This window comes from Cryptomeria japonica, chromosome 7, assembly GCF_030272615.1.
Source record: "Cryptomeria japonica chromosome 7, Sugi_1.0, whole genome shotgun sequence".
Classification (NCBI taxonomy): Eukaryota; Viridiplantae; Streptophyta; class Pinopsida; order Cupressales; family Cupressaceae; genus Cryptomeria; species Cryptomeria japonica.
Window position 1 is genome coordinate 751,522,356 of NC_081411.1, and position 20,985 is coordinate 751,543,340.

At 36.9% G+C, this 20,985-nt stretch overlaps 1 protein-coding gene across 1 annotated transcript in view; it reads right to left on the minus strand.

Annotated features, from left to right (window-relative positions):
- The window catches only part of LOC131049578 (peptidyl-prolyl cis-trans isomerase FKBP42), a 97,105-nt gene that overhangs the window by 47,295 nt on the left and 28,825 nt on the right, over positions 1–20,985 (minus strand). Inside the window, exon 3 of the mRNA XM_057983634.2 lies at positions 3,877–4,053. Within this exon, the coding sequence (XP_057839617.2) occupies positions 3,877–4,053 (177 nt within the window). The remainder of the gene's footprint in view (positions 1–3,876; positions 4,054–20,985) is intronic.

A 20,985-nucleotide genomic window follows, 5' to 3' on the forward strand; every position in this document is an offset into this window, starting at 1 on the left:
GTAAAAGTAAAGTAAGGAAAAGATTGGCATTTCTCATCTTTGATTTATGGAACTTATGTTGGTTGCCTTCCTTGATTGATTTTTATATTATGCAATCTTCATGAGACTTGGTTACCACAATTTTACATTAAGAATCAAGAGGGAGTTCCATATGGAAGTTTTTGAGAAAATATGAAGCTAGATGTGTAGCTCATAGTTAGAAGGAAGCATTTGCTCTTGCTGCTAGATATACTAATATTCAAACCATTATAGCTAATGTTGCAGGCTGGAAGTTGGATATAAAAATTGTTTTCTTAATGTTGTCTATATTGAATAACTAGAAGGCTATGAGAATCAAAATAGAGAATCTCATTAAAGAAAAGCTCTTTACGGCCTCAAGCAAGCTTCTTGAGCTTGGTATGAGAAGATTGACAAGTATTTGATTAGTTTAAGATCTTGCAAGAATGATGTTGATTCTAACCTTTACTTTAAAAGTATTCAATGGTGAACTGCTAATTTTGTTTCTTATATATATGTGGATGATTTATTTCTAATTGTTGGAGATAGTCTCATCATTAGATGTAAGAAAGAATTAGCCACTAATTTTGGAATGAAGGATCTAGGCCTAATGCATTACTGTCTAGGACTAGAAGTATGGCAAAGATCTTATCCTTAGTCAAGAAAATATGCCATTGATATGATGGATTGTAAACCTATTTCTACTCCTATAGAAATTGAGTTTATCTGCAGCTAACTCTGATTTTGCAGATCCATTGAAGTACAGGGAGTTGATTGGATCCTCAATGCATCTAGTTAACACTAGACATAATATTTGTTATGCAGTGAGTGCCCTTCAGGCAGTTCATAAACAAACCTAAGCATGTTCATCTTGTTGCAACCAAAGATATCTTGAGATATTTGCAAGAAACAGTTGGCTACGGGCTGAAGTATCCAATCAACATTGTCATCACCCTAGAAGGCTACTCAGATTCTGATTGGGCAGGAAGTGTTAGAACACTTCAGAAATTTGCTTCAACTTGAGTTCTACTCTAATCTCTTGGGTCAACAGGAATCAGTCCTGAGTTGCATTGAGCACTGCTGAAGCTGAGTACATTGTGAAGCAGTATGGCTTCACAAAGCTTCTTGCTAGGTTGTTTGGGCAACCTTGGGAACCCTCAGTCATTAATTGTAACAATCAGAATTGTATTGAGATGTTTGTTAATCCTGTGTTTCATGACAGGCCAAAACATGTGAAAACTCATTATCACTATGTTCATGATATGGTACAGAAAGGTGCCATTGAGCTGAATATGTCAACATCGATGAACAGATTGCAGTTGTTCTCGCCAAGCCTTGTGTTCGAGTGAAGTTTGTGTGCTTCAGAAAGAGACTTGGAAATTGTGGAGGACACAACCTTGGCTGAGAGGGAGCCTTAGTCCTAGTGATGCATTAAGTTGCATCTTCCACCCTCTGCAAGCAATGCAAGGTGACATTGGATCCTTCTCTGGGAGAAGGTTGAGGTGAAAGACCTCCTCCACCCTCTGCAGGCAATGCAAGGTGGAACCACCCTCTACGGGCAATGCAAGGTGACATTAGATCCTTCTCTGGGAGAAGGTTGAGGTGAAAGACCTCATCCACCCTCTGCGGGCAATGCAAGGTGGAACCACCCTCTGAGGAAAGCAAGCTGGCAAGTTATTCTTCTTAGTAGAGAAGTTTTGAGATGTAAGACCTCTTCTCACCCTCTGTGGGCAATGCAAGATGGATATCATGAAAGAAGTTCATGATGTGTATTTATATATTTGTGTGTATTCATTTCTTGCAAGTGTGCATAATAAAGTTTTTGGATCCCCCCCTTGTGGGCAATGCAAGATGGATATCATGGAAAGGTCGATGATTTGTTATTTGGCTAGAATCCTCCCTAGCTAAGAGGGAGTGTTGAAATAATAGCTGGTTCGGATCAAATACAAGTATTACTTGTATTGGGCTGGACCCAAACACATTATGTAACTTGTAACCATTAAGGATGTTGATATGTGTATGGAACTTGCAAATATGAAAATTGGGCGTGACCCATAATGTAACTTGTGGGTGACTAATTGGCCTATCGGCCTTAGTCACATTAAATGTGCAAAATTAAATATAATTTGTAATTTGGTCTGGCCTTATAATGGGCGATGTAACTTGTGGAAAGGGCTAACCCTATATTGAGCATTGTAACTTGTAAATCCAATGGGGCTGACCCTATATTGGGCGCCAAGTTTAGGTCATCATATTATTATTAATTGATTATCCTTGTGAGCCAACCTAGGATGAATTAGGTGGTTAAGATCACATACATATATAAGGTTCATTCATTCATCATTACATACAATGGAAGACATCGAATTACATCCTTGATCAACAGCAAAATTATCCAATCAGCAAATATAACTACAAGGACAGCAAATTGCATCATAAAGATCAACAAGCATATCCCTATGGCAGCGAATTCATATCCAAGAACAGCGAACTAATTCTGGAGCAGCGATTATCATTCATGGTCAGCGAATTGACTCCTTGATCAGCAAATGGTCCTATGATCAGCAGCAGCAAATCATCTTCAGTCAAGTGTATTGCAGATAAGTTCATCGTACTGCTGTGTATATGTTGATGTTCATATTGCTTCAAGTGTTGAAGTAAACTTGTAAAGTCACATATTGATTATTGCCTAATATAAACTGAGATTAATTGTTGGTTTTTCATCTCCAAGAGCGAGGTTTTCCCAGGGTACTCTTGTGTTCTGTGTGTTCATTGTGTTATTTCTGATTATTGCTATCAATCTGATCTAAAATTAACAACATTTTCACTAGATAAAACTGTGCATAAGCTTAGTAATGCAAACAAACATTTAGAAGAACTAAATAAATCCTCATTTACTAACTCTCATGACTTCTCATTTGTGGCAAACCCTACAGCCTGAAAGAGCTACACTAAGACCAAAAAACAATTCACTCTATATTATTGATGTTGAAGTAGATGAATAGGTACTCCCAAAACTATGAAATGATGAATCTGCATTGGCTTCCAGGAAAATTTGTCATGCATAAGCTTCCAAGAACCAATACAAATTTGTCATCATAACATATTGTGATCATTTCAGTTCACTGTAGGTGTTAAGGTTAGTTTCAGTCCTTTTTGTTCCTAGCAAAATATGACCTTAAAACAATAAATATATAATGAAATAAGAACACTAATGGCAGTAGAAGAAAACTAAGCTCAAAGAGTCTCATGTTTTTCTAGCTTGTCAGAAAAGCAAGACTCCAAATATGGTTAGATGCTTGGAGATAGCCAATATTGTGATTAAAAAATTATATTAGTGATACGTAACTTGGAGCATGTTGAATAGTAAAATCCAATCGACAAACATCATGAGGAAGTAAACACTAGCGGCTCAATGTTTTGCAATGTGAAAAATATTAAAATTCATAATCCATACATCAATATTTCTTGCTGCTAAATGAATAAAGTTTAAACAACTATTTATTGCAAAGTAAATTGATAACATACACATGAATGATTTATGCAAGTGTTGCAGAGTAATTCAAAAGAGATACAATAGGATATTACAATTGCTTCATTTATTCATAGATGCTCTTATACAAAAACCTGGAAGTTGGGAAAAATTCCAACATGTAATATTTTTCCTTGAGTGCAAAGATTCTATATAAACTCCTCGATGGTTGCCAAGTAGCTACAATTATCAGTAACTAGTAAAAACTATTTCTTGTAACTACCACAAGCCAATAAGTTATCATCAGACCCATCGGTGATAAACAAAACATAACTAATACAAATTATACTATCTTACAACAAAAACATTGTATGATTGAGCTCCTTAGAGTTGATAAGAAACTTTACAGAAGCATGTTGAATTCTGTGAAGGCTTGTTTCCCTGCCCGGACTTGATAATTTGTTTTGTGACATTCTCATGAAGAACGTCCAATTCTGAATCAACTTTTGGGGGAAAATTATCATCTCGCTCAGTACTCTTTGAAGCATTTTCTTCACCATTAATCGTCTGATCTTCAGCTGCACCTGAAAAATGGAGTTCACATCACCTTATCTCATCGGAGAGACATTACGTAAGAACTAATTTGACTCCGAATTTCTTGAATATTAAAAAAAAGATTTGAAACTTACAATTCTAACTTCTATTTCAGATCTTTTCAAAATAAAGAATTTTAAAAATAAACGTGGATATAAACACAGAGAAATGAAAATAGTATCTTATTCATACCATACATGATCCTTAAGCTACTGTTTGGAAAAGATGAATTAGTATCTTTACCATCCACAAGACAGTTTCATATAAACTACTACCATTCTCCTTATCTTCTAGTTCCTATAGTTCATGTTCAAAATACAGGTTGTATACATATAGGCTTGACGATCATCCACACTACTGTGTTTATCAATTTTCTGCTTGATTTGATGTCAGCTGCCAAACAATTCGATTGCCAGAAGTAAGAATTCAATATGCTATAAGACTTGCCAATAATACTCCTTTAGATCTCTCCTATTTTAAAGATGACTTATGAACTAAATGATACGTTTGGCTCACCTACAAGCATCTTTTAGGTTTTCCCTTTTTCTTCATGATAAGATATGATAGGTAAAAGTTCCAGTGGCACATCAATTCCATTGAAACTGCATTTTAAAGTTTCATATTTTCTCAAAATTCTTCTATTGCTCATTTGCATTGCTTAAATAGTATGAAGATGGGGGATATTCCATGGTCCCCTTTAACTCATGCCAGCCTTAAGGAATTTGCAGGCATGAAGATTGTTACAATAAATCCATCTTAGATCTTGCACTAGTAGATGAACTAGGAAAAAATCAACTTGCAATTCAATCATTCATTGCAGCTTTACAAAGGATTTATTTCAAGAAGTAGTTCTGCAGACATACATGAAAAATTAGAAACTTGGAGTCAACTTTTTTGTACAGGTTATGAAGTTTTTTTTAGTTGAGAAGATAATGTTACAGAATGCAAAAACATACACCGATGTCACTAGATGATGCACATTGATTCATCAGCAACCTCCTATCAGTTATCAACCATGACCAGTTCTAGGAACTTCATTACATCAGGCCCAAGCCAAATCTACCTATTGTGACATTTCCGCACATCGCCACATTGCAAATGGGGACCCCCTCTTTTTTGCTGAATAAACCAAGTCATTTGCAATCTATGTTGTCTCCCGACGCTAAGGAATGAGTTATAAGGTCTTGATGGTTTGGATTTTGATCTTTGAAGGTGATGAAATGCCTAAGTAGGGAATGGATTCTTAAGGAATATACAGCCTAGACAAGACACAATCTTAATATTGTCATCAAGTCGAGAATTAGGGTTTTGATGTATTGAGAAATACATTATGCTAATTGCTTTATCCTTCAAACTTTGCATTTTGCTAACAATGAAGTTGATTGATACTTGTACTTCACAACATTTCCTTGTCTTTTTCAAGTACATTACGGGGAGCAGGACTTTGGATGCTAAGAAGAGGACATCGTTGAGTGGATGATATCATCATCCAAGGAAGAGATTGCAATGATAGAACAAAGAATGCACATGCAGAGGAATGGGGAGATGGATATTTGGCTAAGTGTCAAGATAACCCTAAGAACTGATATGAAGAAATGAAAGAGAAACAGCCAAAATTTGGCTATCTGAAAACATTCCTCCCCAGGGGTGAAAATGCACTCCAGATCAAGGAATTCAATGTTTGGATGAATGAAGATGATTTATGCTAAGTCCGACAGCAATTTCTTGAAATTTGAGCAAATTTTGAGGACTTACTATTTTTAGTAAGTTTCATTGCGACTCGGATTAGCCTAATTTTGTGTTTAAACAAAATATTTTTAGAAGTGTCCTTTTTAGTAAGTCTATTTTTAGTGTCACTATGTCTCAATTTGCCCTAATTTGGTGTTTGGAAGAACTTACTATTTTTAGTAAATCTATTTTTGGAAAGTCCATCTCTGGCAACTGACAAGGCACAGACAACAAAACGTTCCTAAATATCTAGTTCTAAATCTGAAAAAGTTGGAAGAGCAAGTAGATGATCAAATTGTGGCTATCTGGAAATCCTCTTCGAAAAAGACAAGGCATGGAATTCTATTCTTGGGCGCAATTCCCAGGAACAGGAGGAATCTTCCAAGGTTTAAAAAATCCTTCAAATCGCTCAAAATGCACAAGATCCAAAAGAGTGGGCGCAATCCTCATGAAGTGGAGGAATTTTCCAAAACATGAAATTCCTCCATGACAACCCAAAATGTGCCCAAACTAGCTCCTTGGGCACAAATCCCAAGGCAAGGAGGATTTTCCATCCAGGAGGAAATTCCTCCTTCACCCCTAATGCAACCCAGTAGACTCCTAGGGCACAAAATCCAAGAGGAGGTTTTTTTCCTCATGACCAAAATTCCTTCATAACAGAATTCTTGGAAATCATGTAAAATTGTTTAAGTGTTGGAAATTTCTTTCTCTGGACTCCCAAGCAAGACAGAATTCTTGCAAAGTGAAAAAAATGGTTGTATAAAAAATTCTTCCTTCACATCAGGAATACACTCGGGTTTGCATGAGACCATGGAAATGAACAAAATATCAAAGGCATGGAGAATCCTACAACACATCCAAAATTCGCCCAAGTTAGAAAAATTACTCCACCAAAACGAAGTTGGCACCCAAGCACTCGGAATTCCTCCTTCACCTCAGGAATGCGCCCACCTCCAGGAAGTAAAGAAAAGATCATGAAATTTTTCTAAGGCATTGAAAATTCCTTTCACCTATCTCATACGTGCCCAAGATGAAGAAATGACATGAGGCATGGAATTTAATGCTTAAGGTAATGTCTTTGATATGGCATTTGGCAACGGACAAAAAGAGAGGATCAAAGATTCTTCTCTCCAGTTCAAGGGCATTATTACAAGGAAGTTCGAAAAGCATAAAGGAATCGCAATTCTAGAGAAGGTGTTTAAGACCTCAAAGATTAAAGCTCAACTACAAATGTAGAAGGAAGAATTTCCTCCGGATATCCAAAATCAAGAGTTAGAAGGAAAGGACTCAAGGAATGACAGTCATCAACAAGGAAAGATATTCCAAGAAGGTGAATTCTTGAACCCAAGTACGTGGAAAGAAGAAAATGATCAAGGATAATTTCAGAAGAGGTGATCAAAGTTAGAAGCTTGGTCCAGATGATGCAATTCAAGAATATACTCCATCACAATCAGCCAAAATGGAATATTCTTCATGATGAGTTACCAGGTCCACATGGCATCTAGCATGCCGAGGTGGTGCCCCGTTACCCTCTCCAGTCAATCAAATGTTTCCCAACCGTCATGACCAGATTCATTGCATTGGCCACCAAGGAAAGGGATAGTGGGCGCCCTATTTTGGGCAATGAGCTATTAAATGCATAATGGAGTGGTGGGCTATTTAATGCATAGTGGGTGCCTCATTTGAAGTGATGGGCCATTAAATACATGATGGGTGCCTCATTTGGAGTGATGGGACATTAAATACATGATGGGTGTGATGCCTTGTTAATTGACAAGCCCACTACTTGGCACGACATAGGTCATTTTTGGTCAAACCCTTTGATTTCAAATCAATCTCGGTCGTTCATTTGTGGGAGGATCTCTATAAAAGGCCCTGCCTATAGAGTAGGAGAAGGAGAAGACATTGTTGTAAGACTTGGAGAAATAAAATTTGATTTCATTGAAGATATGGAGGATTCATGTTTATTTCAACTTGTTGCATGGTGTTCTTCCTGTTAGCACACATTTTTGCAAAATTTTATGTGCTATTATGGAGCATTTACTGTTGGTTTGCATGTGCAAGAACCTTATTAGCACAGGCAAAGTTCTCTAAGGATCAGCTGTTTTAGGAGTGTCAAGACCCTGTGGGATAGCTGGGATCACTATTATTCATGGTGGATGGCTCATTTTCCAAAACTGCAAAATTTCAATTATCAGCATAAGTAGTCCCAATAAAACAGCATTGGCAAGCAAAAGGACTATCGACATGACATTTACCGATTAATCAGAAGGCGGATTCATTGGAGCACTTAAATGATATTCAGCACGATGCGCACTCTTAGGAAAGTCATACCATCAAGATAGCTTGTTCCGGTGAGGCAGAAGGAGGGTGTTTTCTATCGGCATGCATCGGCTTATTGGGAAAGTGTAAAAATTGTTATACCGATAGCCGATGAGGCTATCGGTGTAACGTGTAATGATGAAAAGGCAGTACAGATCATGGACTTATAGCATCAGGAGATCGGAGATAATGAGAAAACTCTGTCCTGATACTCGATGATTGAAGGGAACTGAAGGCGGGTACATCGGAGAAAAGGACCATATCGAGATAGTGTAGAAACAGTTAAGCCGATCCCCGATGACATGGAGAATCGGAAGGCGGAACCATCGGTGTTTCCTATACCGATAAAGCAAACTTGGAGGTATAAAACATAAAAGTGCATTGGAGTAACATCGGAACTTCGGGAGGAATAGAAAAAGGCTATTCCGACCCTCAATGAAGATAAAAGCGCCTGCGGGGATATCAGTATGAGTTATACCGACAAAGTAACATAGATTGAAGACTCATCGGGACGTCGGGAGGAGGATTTTTATGCTATGTCGAATCCCGATAAGATTGTTACGGCGGATGGTGAATTGCAAGGAGGCCAGCTCGAGGAGCATAACTGAAGAACATGGAGCTGCGTCAGAAGAGGGAAAGCTTGTATCCCACATTGTTTGTGGGATAGGCTCTTTTAACACTTAAATCCAAAGCGGCCCGCATGATAACTGTCGAAAGACAAAAAGCTTTTGGCGTGAAGAAGGCTGAAGCCGATGAGCCCCCCGCGTGCGCATGCATCTCAAAGCGCCCAAATTTTACAGTATAAGGACAAATTAAAGATCGAGCAATTTGGGCAGATCGGACGATGATCGCAGAAGATCTGACGACCGTCGCTATACCGCAAGATAGAGATGCATGTTGGTTTATCCCCGCGGCTTGGCAACAAAGCACATGCGAAAAAGGGGAGGTTAACAAGCATGCAAGTTCGAGATTGATCCAACAGCAGTCGCTATACCACGATAGGAAGTTGCACGACCTATATTCCCCGCGACATAGCGACTGGCAAGGTGGCAGATAAGGTGTCGTCCCAGTGGATCTACAAGCAAATTAGGATGTGCCATGTGGCGGAACGCAGAAGAAGAACCCAGGTCCAAGTGGCGGGTAGGTGGATCCGCAGGCGAACCAAAAAGTGACACGTGGCACGGACAGACAAAGAGAAGAGAAAGCCGCTCTGGCATGGTTAAAGGCCGAGCAAATAAGGAAGATCGGACAGTTGGACGAATCGATCCAATGGTGGTCGCTATACCACGATGTGTATTCGCCGCGGCATGGCGACTGAGTGGTGGGACCCGCTAGAAGGAAGTAGTTCAGAGGAAATAAAGAGCGATAGGGAAAAGCCTCATTCTGGCGGTGAGTCCAGGTCATGCTGAGGTGGCAGGATAGGGACACCGTAGCCAATCAAAAGCAGACACATGGCAAAGCGCAGAATAAAAAATCAGAATTAAATGTATATCTCAAATTACAAGGGGGAAATACGGCCAGAATACCGATTTCTGAACTTCATAAAAGGGAAGTATATTACTTGCTTTACGTTATTATTTAAACATGCATTAAAGATAAAATTTATTAAAATTTGAATGAATGCCTTGAATATACATCTTAGGGTAAAGCAATGGATATTATATTCGCAAAATTATTTTCTTAAAATATAAATAGTTTGGTTCTATTGGATTATTTTAAACAAGTGTTTATATAAAGATAATTGACCTTTCAAAATCTAAGGTGGAGTATATTTAACTTTCAAAATTAAGGAATTTGATTGGCTTATCTTGTGTGTAGGATATATTAGGAAGATGATGAATATCTGTCGAGGAATTTTATCAAGGCGAAGAATAAAGCACATTATTAAAGCATCATTTAGTATTTTTAGGGTTCTCATTTGTAATTATTTATTAAACCAAAGGGTGTGTCCTTTGGAAGGAAATTGTCTGTAACTCCCTTCTGTGTATGAAAGGGTGCGTCCTTTCATATGTGACTATGGATTCACATACTTATAGGGAGTCATTTTTTATGTAAAAGAAAGAGGGTCATAAGAACAGGATATCATTTTGTATTAGAGAAGTCTATAGGAAGAAGAAGTATCATTTTGTGCAAGCAATTTGTAATGGAGTATCTGCAAGTGCAGCTTATGTATGCAATTATTTCCTGAAGATTAATATACAAGGTTTGTTGTTTCTTTTTCCAAATATTGTGTACACTTTTGTGTTGATGATTATCTTTGTCCTCTTGACAAATCTGTTTATAGATTTGCTATGATGTGAATCACATGCTATTGCATTAAGTGAAAGATTGAGTTCTTATTGTTTGTGTAACGCATACTGAACCTTCATAGTTGATGAGAAATTGTCTCTTGAGTTGATAAGATATTTTCTCCACAAAGTGTCATATATAACCCTGGATAGAGGCACTGGTTTGTTATTGATCCTTTAAGGTTTTGATTTGTATGCATTCAAGGTCCTTGATAGAGAAACGTTCTTCCCAAATCCTATATGAACTGATCTATGCAGATTTCATTTAAATCCTGAAAGCAATCACATTTTCAATATACATTCACAATCATTTCTTTTCAAAGTATTCAGTTAAAGCACATAATAAAGCATAGTTGCAAAACAATAATTTGCCAGTTGTGTAAACTTGCTAAAAGGTTTAAATCCACTATAAATAACCTCTTTTGTGCTTGAGAGGAAGAGGCATACCCACCTAGGTTCAATGGAGCCTAAAGTGCAGAGGGATTTGGTCTTTGACCATCCCTGTTCGTTGGCCAAGGCCGATTGGACTACTTGAGGATTTGGCAAGTCTTTTGGTTTTCCAATTTGTGATTTTGGGCACCAACACTTCCAATTTCTCAATTGTTAGATAAAGTGCTTTGATTTCAATGGAGAATGTACTGGTGTTTGATGAATTTCCATGGCTCATACTTTTTGCATCTTATTGATTATAAGTTGCAATGTAAAGTTAGCTTGACACTTTTATATGGATGCTTAACTTCAATCATTGAATGTGGATTGTTTGTTATGATGGTGTCCATTATGATATGAAAATTCTTTGCATAACCCTTTGAAGATTGCATTAGTTCTTGTGGAGTTGTAGTTGATCTTGGCGAAGCAAAACTTGGTTTATTTGGAATTCGTCCATTAGAGCACTATCCATTGATATCATTGTCCTTAGGAGTATATTTAGATCGTTCTAACCCTTTCCCCTTTTGATTTCAGTTCTTTTGAAGCAGAAGCATCACGAGAGTGCAATATCCGATGAAAAAGTTTCAACCAGCATTGTAGACAAAGTGAAGAACGATTCAAACATAAGTTCCTTTGTGTTACCAGCATATCGCATCAAACCAAATGAGCTCATATCCAACATAAAGTCGCAAGATCGCAGTAGGAACCTTGGAGTCCCCTCTATGATCTTTGCAATCTTAGCATACGAGGGGTTAGGATGTCCTTTGGCACTTTATTCTGTGTTAGTGTGTAATGTCCCCTATTTGATCTATTTCAATATACTAAAATTGATTGATATTCTTCAATTAGTTATTAACAAGTTCTTATTTATTTTCCTCATTAGATGATTAATTTCATTATTCATAGTTTTTAATATTGATATCAGACCCTGCTACTACTTCAGTTTTAAGGGAGAAGGGTCTATGTATGTTACCAAAGCACTTAGAGACCAAATACAATAGGTTCCCTCAAAGTTTACAGATCCAAGCCCTTACCTATCTTGGGTTTATACCCTCAAGGCTTATGGATCGCTGATCCCCACCCTATCTTGGGACTTAACCTATTGCTTGGATTTAGACTACCCCTCTTTGGAACATCTCATTCCCATCTTCTCAAGTACTGGCAGTAATAACATGATTTAGACTATAAGTATACTAATTTCTTATGTATTATGAATATATGTGAAATTAAGTATGACTATCATACATATTGCAGTCCATATTAATATTACTATTAATTCTGCATAAGAACATTATCAGGTTTCATATATTAAGCATACATACTCAGCTCATCCCCATGCATACCACCAAGAACAAAGATGTTACTACCTATAACTTAATAACACTTATGATCTTATCAATCCATGGTGATGTTATTGGATGTTTTGATTCCTTTCTTTTATATCTCTCAATGCGAGGGAGTGGTCACACATCTTCATCATTCATGCCCTTTGGCAAGAGATACACCCTTTCACCATTAGCACCTTTTGAAAGAGTGCAACTCTTCATTATTTCTGCCCTTTGAAAGGGACACAACCTTTCATAATCAGATATGCACTTCTTATTTAAATCAGATCTGCAATTCTCATTTTTCAAATCCCCCCCTCTCAAATGAGGTTCTCTTCTCCCTTTTATATCTCATTGTTGAGGGAGTCACAACTTTTCCTTTCATGTCTTTTGACTTTTCATTTACTTAATTAATTTTTAATTAATCATATTTAATTATATTATTTTATATTTTAATTTAATTTTTAAAGTTTTAATTTTATTATTATCATTCATTATTAAATTCTATTTCAAAGTGGGGACATTACATGGTGTGTGGTCACAAAACACCCATCAACACTACTGAGCATCAATGTATTCTAAATTTGACTCATTGCAGCAAAAACCTGAAACAGCTCACTATATACAAGAATAGAAAGGCATGCAGTCAAAACCAAAAAAATGGATACATACATATATGCAAACACACACATATATGCATAAGGAAAAAATGTATGCATATATATAAGGATATAAAAAACATAACAAACATAAAAATAGTGTCTATTCCACATTGTGAAATTAAAAAACATGCCTCAATTAGGCAACATGGTTGCAACAAACTGAAACAAGATAATAACACTTTTGCAATGACCGGATGGACAATTTGATGAGCTAACAGCATTTGGAGGGACAGGCTGACAATGAGGAATGTCAACTGTCAATAAAATTAATGGACGTGCAATGTCCTCTGCTCCAGCTGTCATTTCACATCTGCTGGCAGACTTCAGTCTAATTGCTAATAAACTCTTTTCTGTTGAATGCTAGCGGACTTCACACTATATATGCTGTTGTTCCATGCTTACTGACAAACAACTAGTGAATTCTGTAGCAGAAGTTATAGCCTTGTTCATCCCAAAATACCTCAAGATAGTATATATCTGTCCTGCAGAATCTCATACGCAGCATATCATACTTACTGTTGGAAAAAACTCTTATAACTGCCAGACAGAAAAAATGGCTCCACTTAGTCATTCACATATATATCTGTCCTGCAGAATCTCATATGCAGCATATCATACTTATTGTTGGAAAAAACACTTATAACTGCCAACAGACAGAACAAATGGCCCCACTTAGTCATTCACATGGTTTACCAAAATCTAGTAATTGTCTATTCCTACCTATCTTTCCTTAAAACTTGCTTAATTCAAACCTTTTCTTCACAAATTTGCATCTTGATATGAAGAAATATATTTGAGGAAAATGGATAAACGCAACCGAAAGAAAAGCAAAATGATATAAATAGGTGAAGGATTATGTGCTGGAATGTAATGTCCCACCTCAATTCTGATATAAAATTTCAGTCTCAACCCCCTTAAGAATTTCGTCAAACACTTGTCTTACAAGTGCTATCTTGCTGTTCTCAGTTCAGTTTGTTATAGGCACATTGATTACTAAAAAGACTTAATGAAGATCAATCAATAATAATCTGAAAATGAAGAGTGATGACCCATATAGAATATAGACAGCAACTAACATAATTTTGAAGCTCATAATCATGAATGTCTAAGGTCTGACATTATGTCAAATGGATGGCATACAACTTCAGAATAAGTGCAGTCCTATATGCTTTGATCCTCACTCATTTAATAGCTCAATGATCATTACAAATACTAGAACATGGGGTCTGGAAATCATAACTACTTCTCAGAATTTCTGAGGACAAACACCATTCATATAACTCATGCAAGAAACTGAAAATTACAATGAGAAAGATGCCTTAGGAACCTGATGTAAATTCGCCCAAGTGTAGCAATGAAGATACAAGCAATATCCACTGACTATGACCTTCCAATGTGCCAAATCGACCAAGTCAAGTGCTGTTCCTGATGCTGCCAATGGTAGGTCTGAGAAACCAATGAGATCTGCTTACAAGTGTCTCAATGTCTCTCCAAACCAATCAAACTCTCCTCCAATGAAAGCGCCCTTCTCCACAAGGATGCCACAAAGCCAAAGCATGTATTATCCACTCAAAATCGAGGGTCTAGAGCCCACAAACCTGTTTCTGATCAGATTCACAATACAATCCAAAACTGACACCAAATTGCCATGCAAACTATCAAAATGGTATCGCCTTCTCCTCCTATTAATTTTGGTATCATCAAATGTCAAAATCGATGCACAATGGAGGTAGTATGAACAAAATCGTGGGGAATGAAGTTTTGCAACTGATATGATGACAGCAACAATATACTTCGATTTGCCTTCAAAAAAATAACAATTGATATCGCCTCTTGGCCAAGAGAGATTCACTGACTTCTAACACCTAAGGAATACATTCATCATCACTCAAAGCAAACTCACAGAATTCTGAAGTCTGAAGCAACCACCACAATCTGATATGAAAAGTCTCCTAAAGCTCAATGTGAAAAGCTGAATGCTCTCCACTCTCTACGCAACCCTTCAGAGGGTCGTTCACCTCCTCAATTATGCTGATCAAAGGGAGGTATCATTCCCTAGGATCTATTCTGCGGACAACCTTCGGCTCCACAACTTAAAACAAGAGATAACTGAACAACTGATGATCAACATGTGTTTCCCCTCTTCTATTTATTCATTTCATAACTCATCATATTCATCTTCTAGAAGATAAGGTTAGGTACACTTTATATTATTTAATTATACATGTTATTTTTAATGTACCTTTAATTTATTAATTAAATAAAGCACACACGTCTCATGATACGTGTTATCCCTTATAACATCAAAACATCAAATAATAATGAGATGTGAAGCCACCAATCACCGCCACGTCGACCCTCCTACACAACTCCTTGGCCTATGAGGGTCAATTATAGGCCAATCTCGCGAATGTCCATGTGCTAAGGAGAAGGGGACATTACATGGAATTGTACCAATCTTAGGTTCATCAGAATATACCAAAAATACTATGATATTTGTAGTAATAAGTAAAGAGAATCTATCTTTCATATTCTGATTTCCCCGTGCTTCATCCCAGACATATGACTCTTATCATGAATAGAATATATGTACAACATATTGATAATTAGACGAAATTAAGACTAGCTTAGCAACTTGGAAGGTTTCACTCCCCAACTGTACTGATTATAACCATCTATGGGCAAAAATAGTAGGTAGCTTGGACATTCTATTGAAACAATTCAACACAGAGTGAAAGAGGAAGAAAGCCTATGTTTCAGCAAGCCAAGAAATCTCTTGTTATTTGCCCTCAACAAAATAAAGAAATTCCTATAATTAATTTTACCAGAATATTTAAATTATACATTTATCAAATCTTATCTTTATTTTTCTCCAATCGAAGTAAAGCGTTACCACTGTACTTATCCTGCACTCAAATCAAGAAATTCTTCTGAATCCTTATGAACCCTTTGCTAGAATCATCTAAATATTATCGATAAAAAAGTTATAAACACTGTGTCACTCAATTAAGAGCACTACCAGACGGATATTCAAAACTCAATAACCTTGACAAAGCCATTGCCTATTGGCAGATGCAGACAACTCTCATGAACACAAAATTCATAGTTGCTTTAGGTTGATTAGCATCCTGTGAACGATGAAAAATGTGCTGGACAAATATACTTTTCTGGAAGGAAAGAGAACTATTAGAATGTATCCTAGGTGTTGAAGTGAGAGAAATGACTCTAAATGTATCATGACTGATTAATTACAAACTAATTGATTATTGATCGCCATTAAGGTGTCACATCATTTTAAGTAGATGGCATATAGATAAGGTTAGGTGGTAGAAGTGTGTGATGAGCATAAGAATAATATTACCAAGGTGACTGGATGTAAATATAAAAAGTATAAATGGAAGAACCATCTGTAGCAAAGAACTTCATCTCTTTTGTACAAACCTTCCATCATGTTTTTATAAATTATTTGCCCATGCTCATCTTAGACAAGATCTCTGCATTTTAAAATTTACGCATATGTTTTTTCTTTTGTATTATGCGTACCTAACCATTCATTGTCCTTGAGACCTGAACCTTGCCAGCTTAAAACCAAAAACCACTTTGATCTTTAGTATAGCAGTTTAGGAACATCAGATATGTGTCATAGCTAAAAGTATTAAAGCAGCAAGTATGTGTCAAAGTTGTAATATGCAAACAACAAAAAAAGAGGTAACATTATGATAGTGGTGAAAAATTTGTTGGTTAAAAATATTTGCTGCACCTTGATTGTACAGGGTTCATCATACAGTTTCCTGTTCTTGTCATGGGCCTACAGAACGTGTCCTTGGTTGTGAGACATAAGGTTGCTTTATGATATATGGATTCTGTGTACCAGTAAGACCACCATTTGCATGATTCTTGTACTTCAATTTATTATTATGACATCTTGTTCTGTGAGACCACCATTACCCTCCTGCCTCTAGGTAGCTTGATCAAAGCCATGTAATGCTCATACTATACAAGGATTTGTGATTCCATTGATTACTCATGTGACTATTTGCAATCTTCTTCGAAACCAACAGAGCTTTCTTTTGCCAGTTGTGAACCACTTAGTCATTTTTCTTACATTATGTTGATGATCGGGAATTTTCTCCTTGATTTCATGATTTGAAATGTTGAAAAATTGTGTTGGCATCTCTTACTCTTGCAATTTTGCACTTTTTACTGTTTATGACATTTTTTTGCTTATTTATAGTTGTTTTCTTTAGTCAAAGGCAGTGCATCTTTCACGTAATTCTCATTTTTTTCTCAATTTTGAATAATTACAGTGTTTTGGGTCTGTTGGTTGTGTGTGTAGTATTGTGCACTTTGTAAACTGCCATTTCTAGGAGAGGTCCCTGAAAAGTTGTACAAGGGAGTAAATGGCTTGGAGAATTTGATTGTGAGGAGAGGGAACAATATGGGCCAGTCACAATCCATTCCCCACCATATCTATAATCGATATTTTGTTCTTATCTCTTGTAGGCTAATCCCTTTAAACAAACAAGAGAGAGGTACCATGAAACGATAGGAGTCCTTAGAGTGGACTGAGAACAACTTTCCAATGGTTTTTTGGCTATTGGCACTATCGCTACTCACACTACTCGGGGCATTACTCTTTGCACTAAGATCTTCGGTGACTGATTCTACTGTTATCCTTGTGCAGAGTTGCTGATGGGCAGGCCCTACCAATGTGTATATCCAATGAATCCAACAGGTGCATCTTGCGATGTGGCTAGTGACATGAGGTGGTTCTGTGGTGTACACTGCATATTTATGGTTAACTGTTTTTATTTAAAAGCGGTGGTAAAAAGCTTGTTATTGCTTATGAATGTGTGAAACTGAGAATATAAATGATGATTAGTAGAATAAGCATATTGTAAGTAAATTAAGATATTATAGAACCTGGTGACTGATGATACTCCTTGATATGCATTCTCTCACATAGTATTCCTTGTGGATTCTCGTGCATGATTGATGCATTAACTGTTGTTATATACTTGGCTTTGTTGCTAGAGATTACCTCAGGTCCTTCGTTTCTCACTTCTATGACTTCCAAGAGGACGACTAATTTAGTGGGAAGAGGACGTAAGGCCCAACTGTGTTGCAGCCTTACCCTCACCCTAGTTGCTTGACCCTTGCATAACAAGTGACTCTGACCTTGTCATGATTAATCTGTCAACAAGTGATGAGATGTATTCTATTTATCTTGGTGACATGCTTGGAAGACCTAATGTATGTTCGATGTCATTGGTAGATTCCCTTGATGGTATTAATGACTGTGTTCCTAATTACTTATGTATGAATGTCTCAAGGAATTTTAATATTTAAAATAAATGGATATCATTAAACATGTTAAAATATTAAACGCACGCTGACACATTAAGTGAATTTGAGAATTAAATGTGTACTTTTAAATCAAATGATATGGCATTTGACGATGCATTAATTGTGTAAATATTAGCTAAATTATCCATGCTACTGAATAGTGTGATCATTGATTTTAATGCTTCAGCTCTGATTTATCAGGATGAATTTAATATGCACGTGTGCAGGATTATGAGTTAGGCTAGTAGAGAAGTGGAGGATTGTGGGGACCATTTTTACCCATCTCTCTCCACATGGTGAAGCAAGGAAATTTGTTGAGGGTATAGCCTATTTGCCAAACATTGGTTGAAAGAAACCAAGATGCCTTATGTTATTTGTGTATTGTTGTCATTTGTGTCCCTTTGTCATCACCGTAATTATTTTAATTAGTCTTTTTAAAAGTTGGTCAAGTGTCTTAAAAGCGAGTTTTATCGAGTTTTTGTGTAACCTAAATTTTGTGTGATGTCCCCAAGCAAGACTCTGTCCAGTATAAGGGATAGTGGACAAATTTTTAGGTTACCTTATTTTGTTTTGTGGGTGGGGGTTAGGGGAGATGGGGGAGGGGGGGTGGGAGGGGAGCAGGAGGGAAAGGCATGGCTGCAATGCTAGAGGGTGAGCCACCACCAATTCCATGGGGAAAAATTAACAAGTTTCTAGAGTGTTGGGGCTGCACCCTTTTTGGGGAAGAATGGACTGTAGTCACCATCCTTTTGCAGGGAAATTCTTATCTATTTTGGGTATGTTGGAGGCACCATATTTTGCAATGATCTTGCTTTTTCTTGGGGTTTATGAACAAATGGCTTTTTGCTGCCCTATTCTGGACAACTGGATGCTAGATTTCCCCACCCATTTGGGTACCATATGTTGAGTTCCTTTCAACAATGTGTTTCTTTTTGCTGCAGTAGGTTTACCTTCATGGATGACATTGCTGCTCGTTTTCCATCTCACTGGTATGCCTCAGATAGTATTTTGTTCCTTTATTTGTGGACTTTGTTGTGGCAGGTTTCAGCAGTTGCTTGACCACCATTTTCATTGGGCATTGTCTCTTCCCTTATATGTCTAACAGATAGGAATAGCTACCCATTTACAATGCCATGTACTGCAGTTTTGGCATCTTTTCAGGTGCACATAACTCTGCTTCAATATACCATTCTATGGATGCCACTTGTACTGTTTTTTGGCTCTTTGTTTGGCATCCATACTTGATGGAAACGTGCCCTCTTTGTATGAAAAGAATATCAGCAGTAATCATTCTTTTCAGCACCATGAAGTAGGGAGTTTTAATTCTATGTCTGGGATTGAACAGCCAGCAATGCCATAGAATTTCATATCAAGGATCAATCAAATATCTTCACGTCAAGGTATGTATTATTGCCTTCATTAGAATTATTTCCTTTGCATTTCTTTTCAGATTTTATGACATGAAAATATCATGAAATTTCAAAACAAAAATGCTTCCCATAGCACACAAAAGATTAATCTGAAAACACAACAAACATAGGAATGAAGGTAGTTTTTATACAAATAATTTATTGTTTCCTTGAGATGCCCATGGCTAACATTCATTGAGGATATCATGGGTTAAACTCGTTTTACTTCTCCATTCCAAACATTGTGATTGAAACTATTGTCGAAAGTCAATTAAGCTCTCTTGAATGGTGTTTGGGGCCATTTGTGTCATGGTACTTTAACCATTGATGGAACCTTTTTGGTACCGCCTTACTTCCAATTTAGGCTATTATTATTAACAGAAAGGAAATGGATTGATTGTGCTTGAAATGTGGTGATTGGTTATGCCAAAATGTATATCATTAAGGAATTTTGGTTATAAAAAACGAACTTTCACTACATTGAAAACCATGGTAAAAAACAAAGGTCCTTTGGCTGCAACTTACTTCCTTTATGTGAACACATTAGTGGACTTTTATAGCTTGTGTTAACCCATTTACTTTCCCTGTGCTATTCTAATCTTCTGCATGCTAAGTAGGGCTGCCATAAACTAAATGGTAGAAGGTACATGTGATTGTCTAACTTTATGCAAGTTGGATGTAAGTTGTGCTTGGTTTACCTCCTTGTGCATGTAAGTTGGAAGACTTGAATGTTTGGGTAGCATGTTTGGGAGACTCACTCCCTTCCTAGGTTTTCCTCTTTATAACATTACCTTTTGATAATGAGTATTTCATCTTGATGTACTCCCCCGCTTGATTCATGTGTTTATGGGAAAAATCTTGGATACCACATGAATTGTCTTTATTATATTTCCTTAAGACAAGCTATTGTTGGATTTTTGTTATCTGGACCATCCTCATTGTTCATGTGGCTAATTGACCTAGTGGGGAGGATTCTGATGTGTTATGCAGTTTTAAAGTTTGTCTTGTGAATTGGATCCCTGATAGTCCTCCTAGCTAGAGGGTTGAGTAGAATGTGAGGTAATCCCCATGCATTCAACAATGTCATATGGTCTGATGGGAGCCACCTCATGTGTTACATCCTATTTAATTTTCCCAAATTAATCACTGAATTATTGTATTAATTGTTTATTGTTAGAGTGAATAATGTTTAGTACCTAGTCAAGGTCTTGTAACTTGTAATTAACTAGTGAGGGGGCATATTCACATTTTAACTTAGGTCCTAGGTGTCATTCTAAAAGTTAGCTATAATGAGGCCATGTTCACCTCATTTACTTTTAGTTACCTAAGCATTTAATATTTGCATTATGCATTTCATGTTTGTATCAAGGAAGTGTTTCTTACTACATCTCGCCTTGCCTTTATAAGCAAGGC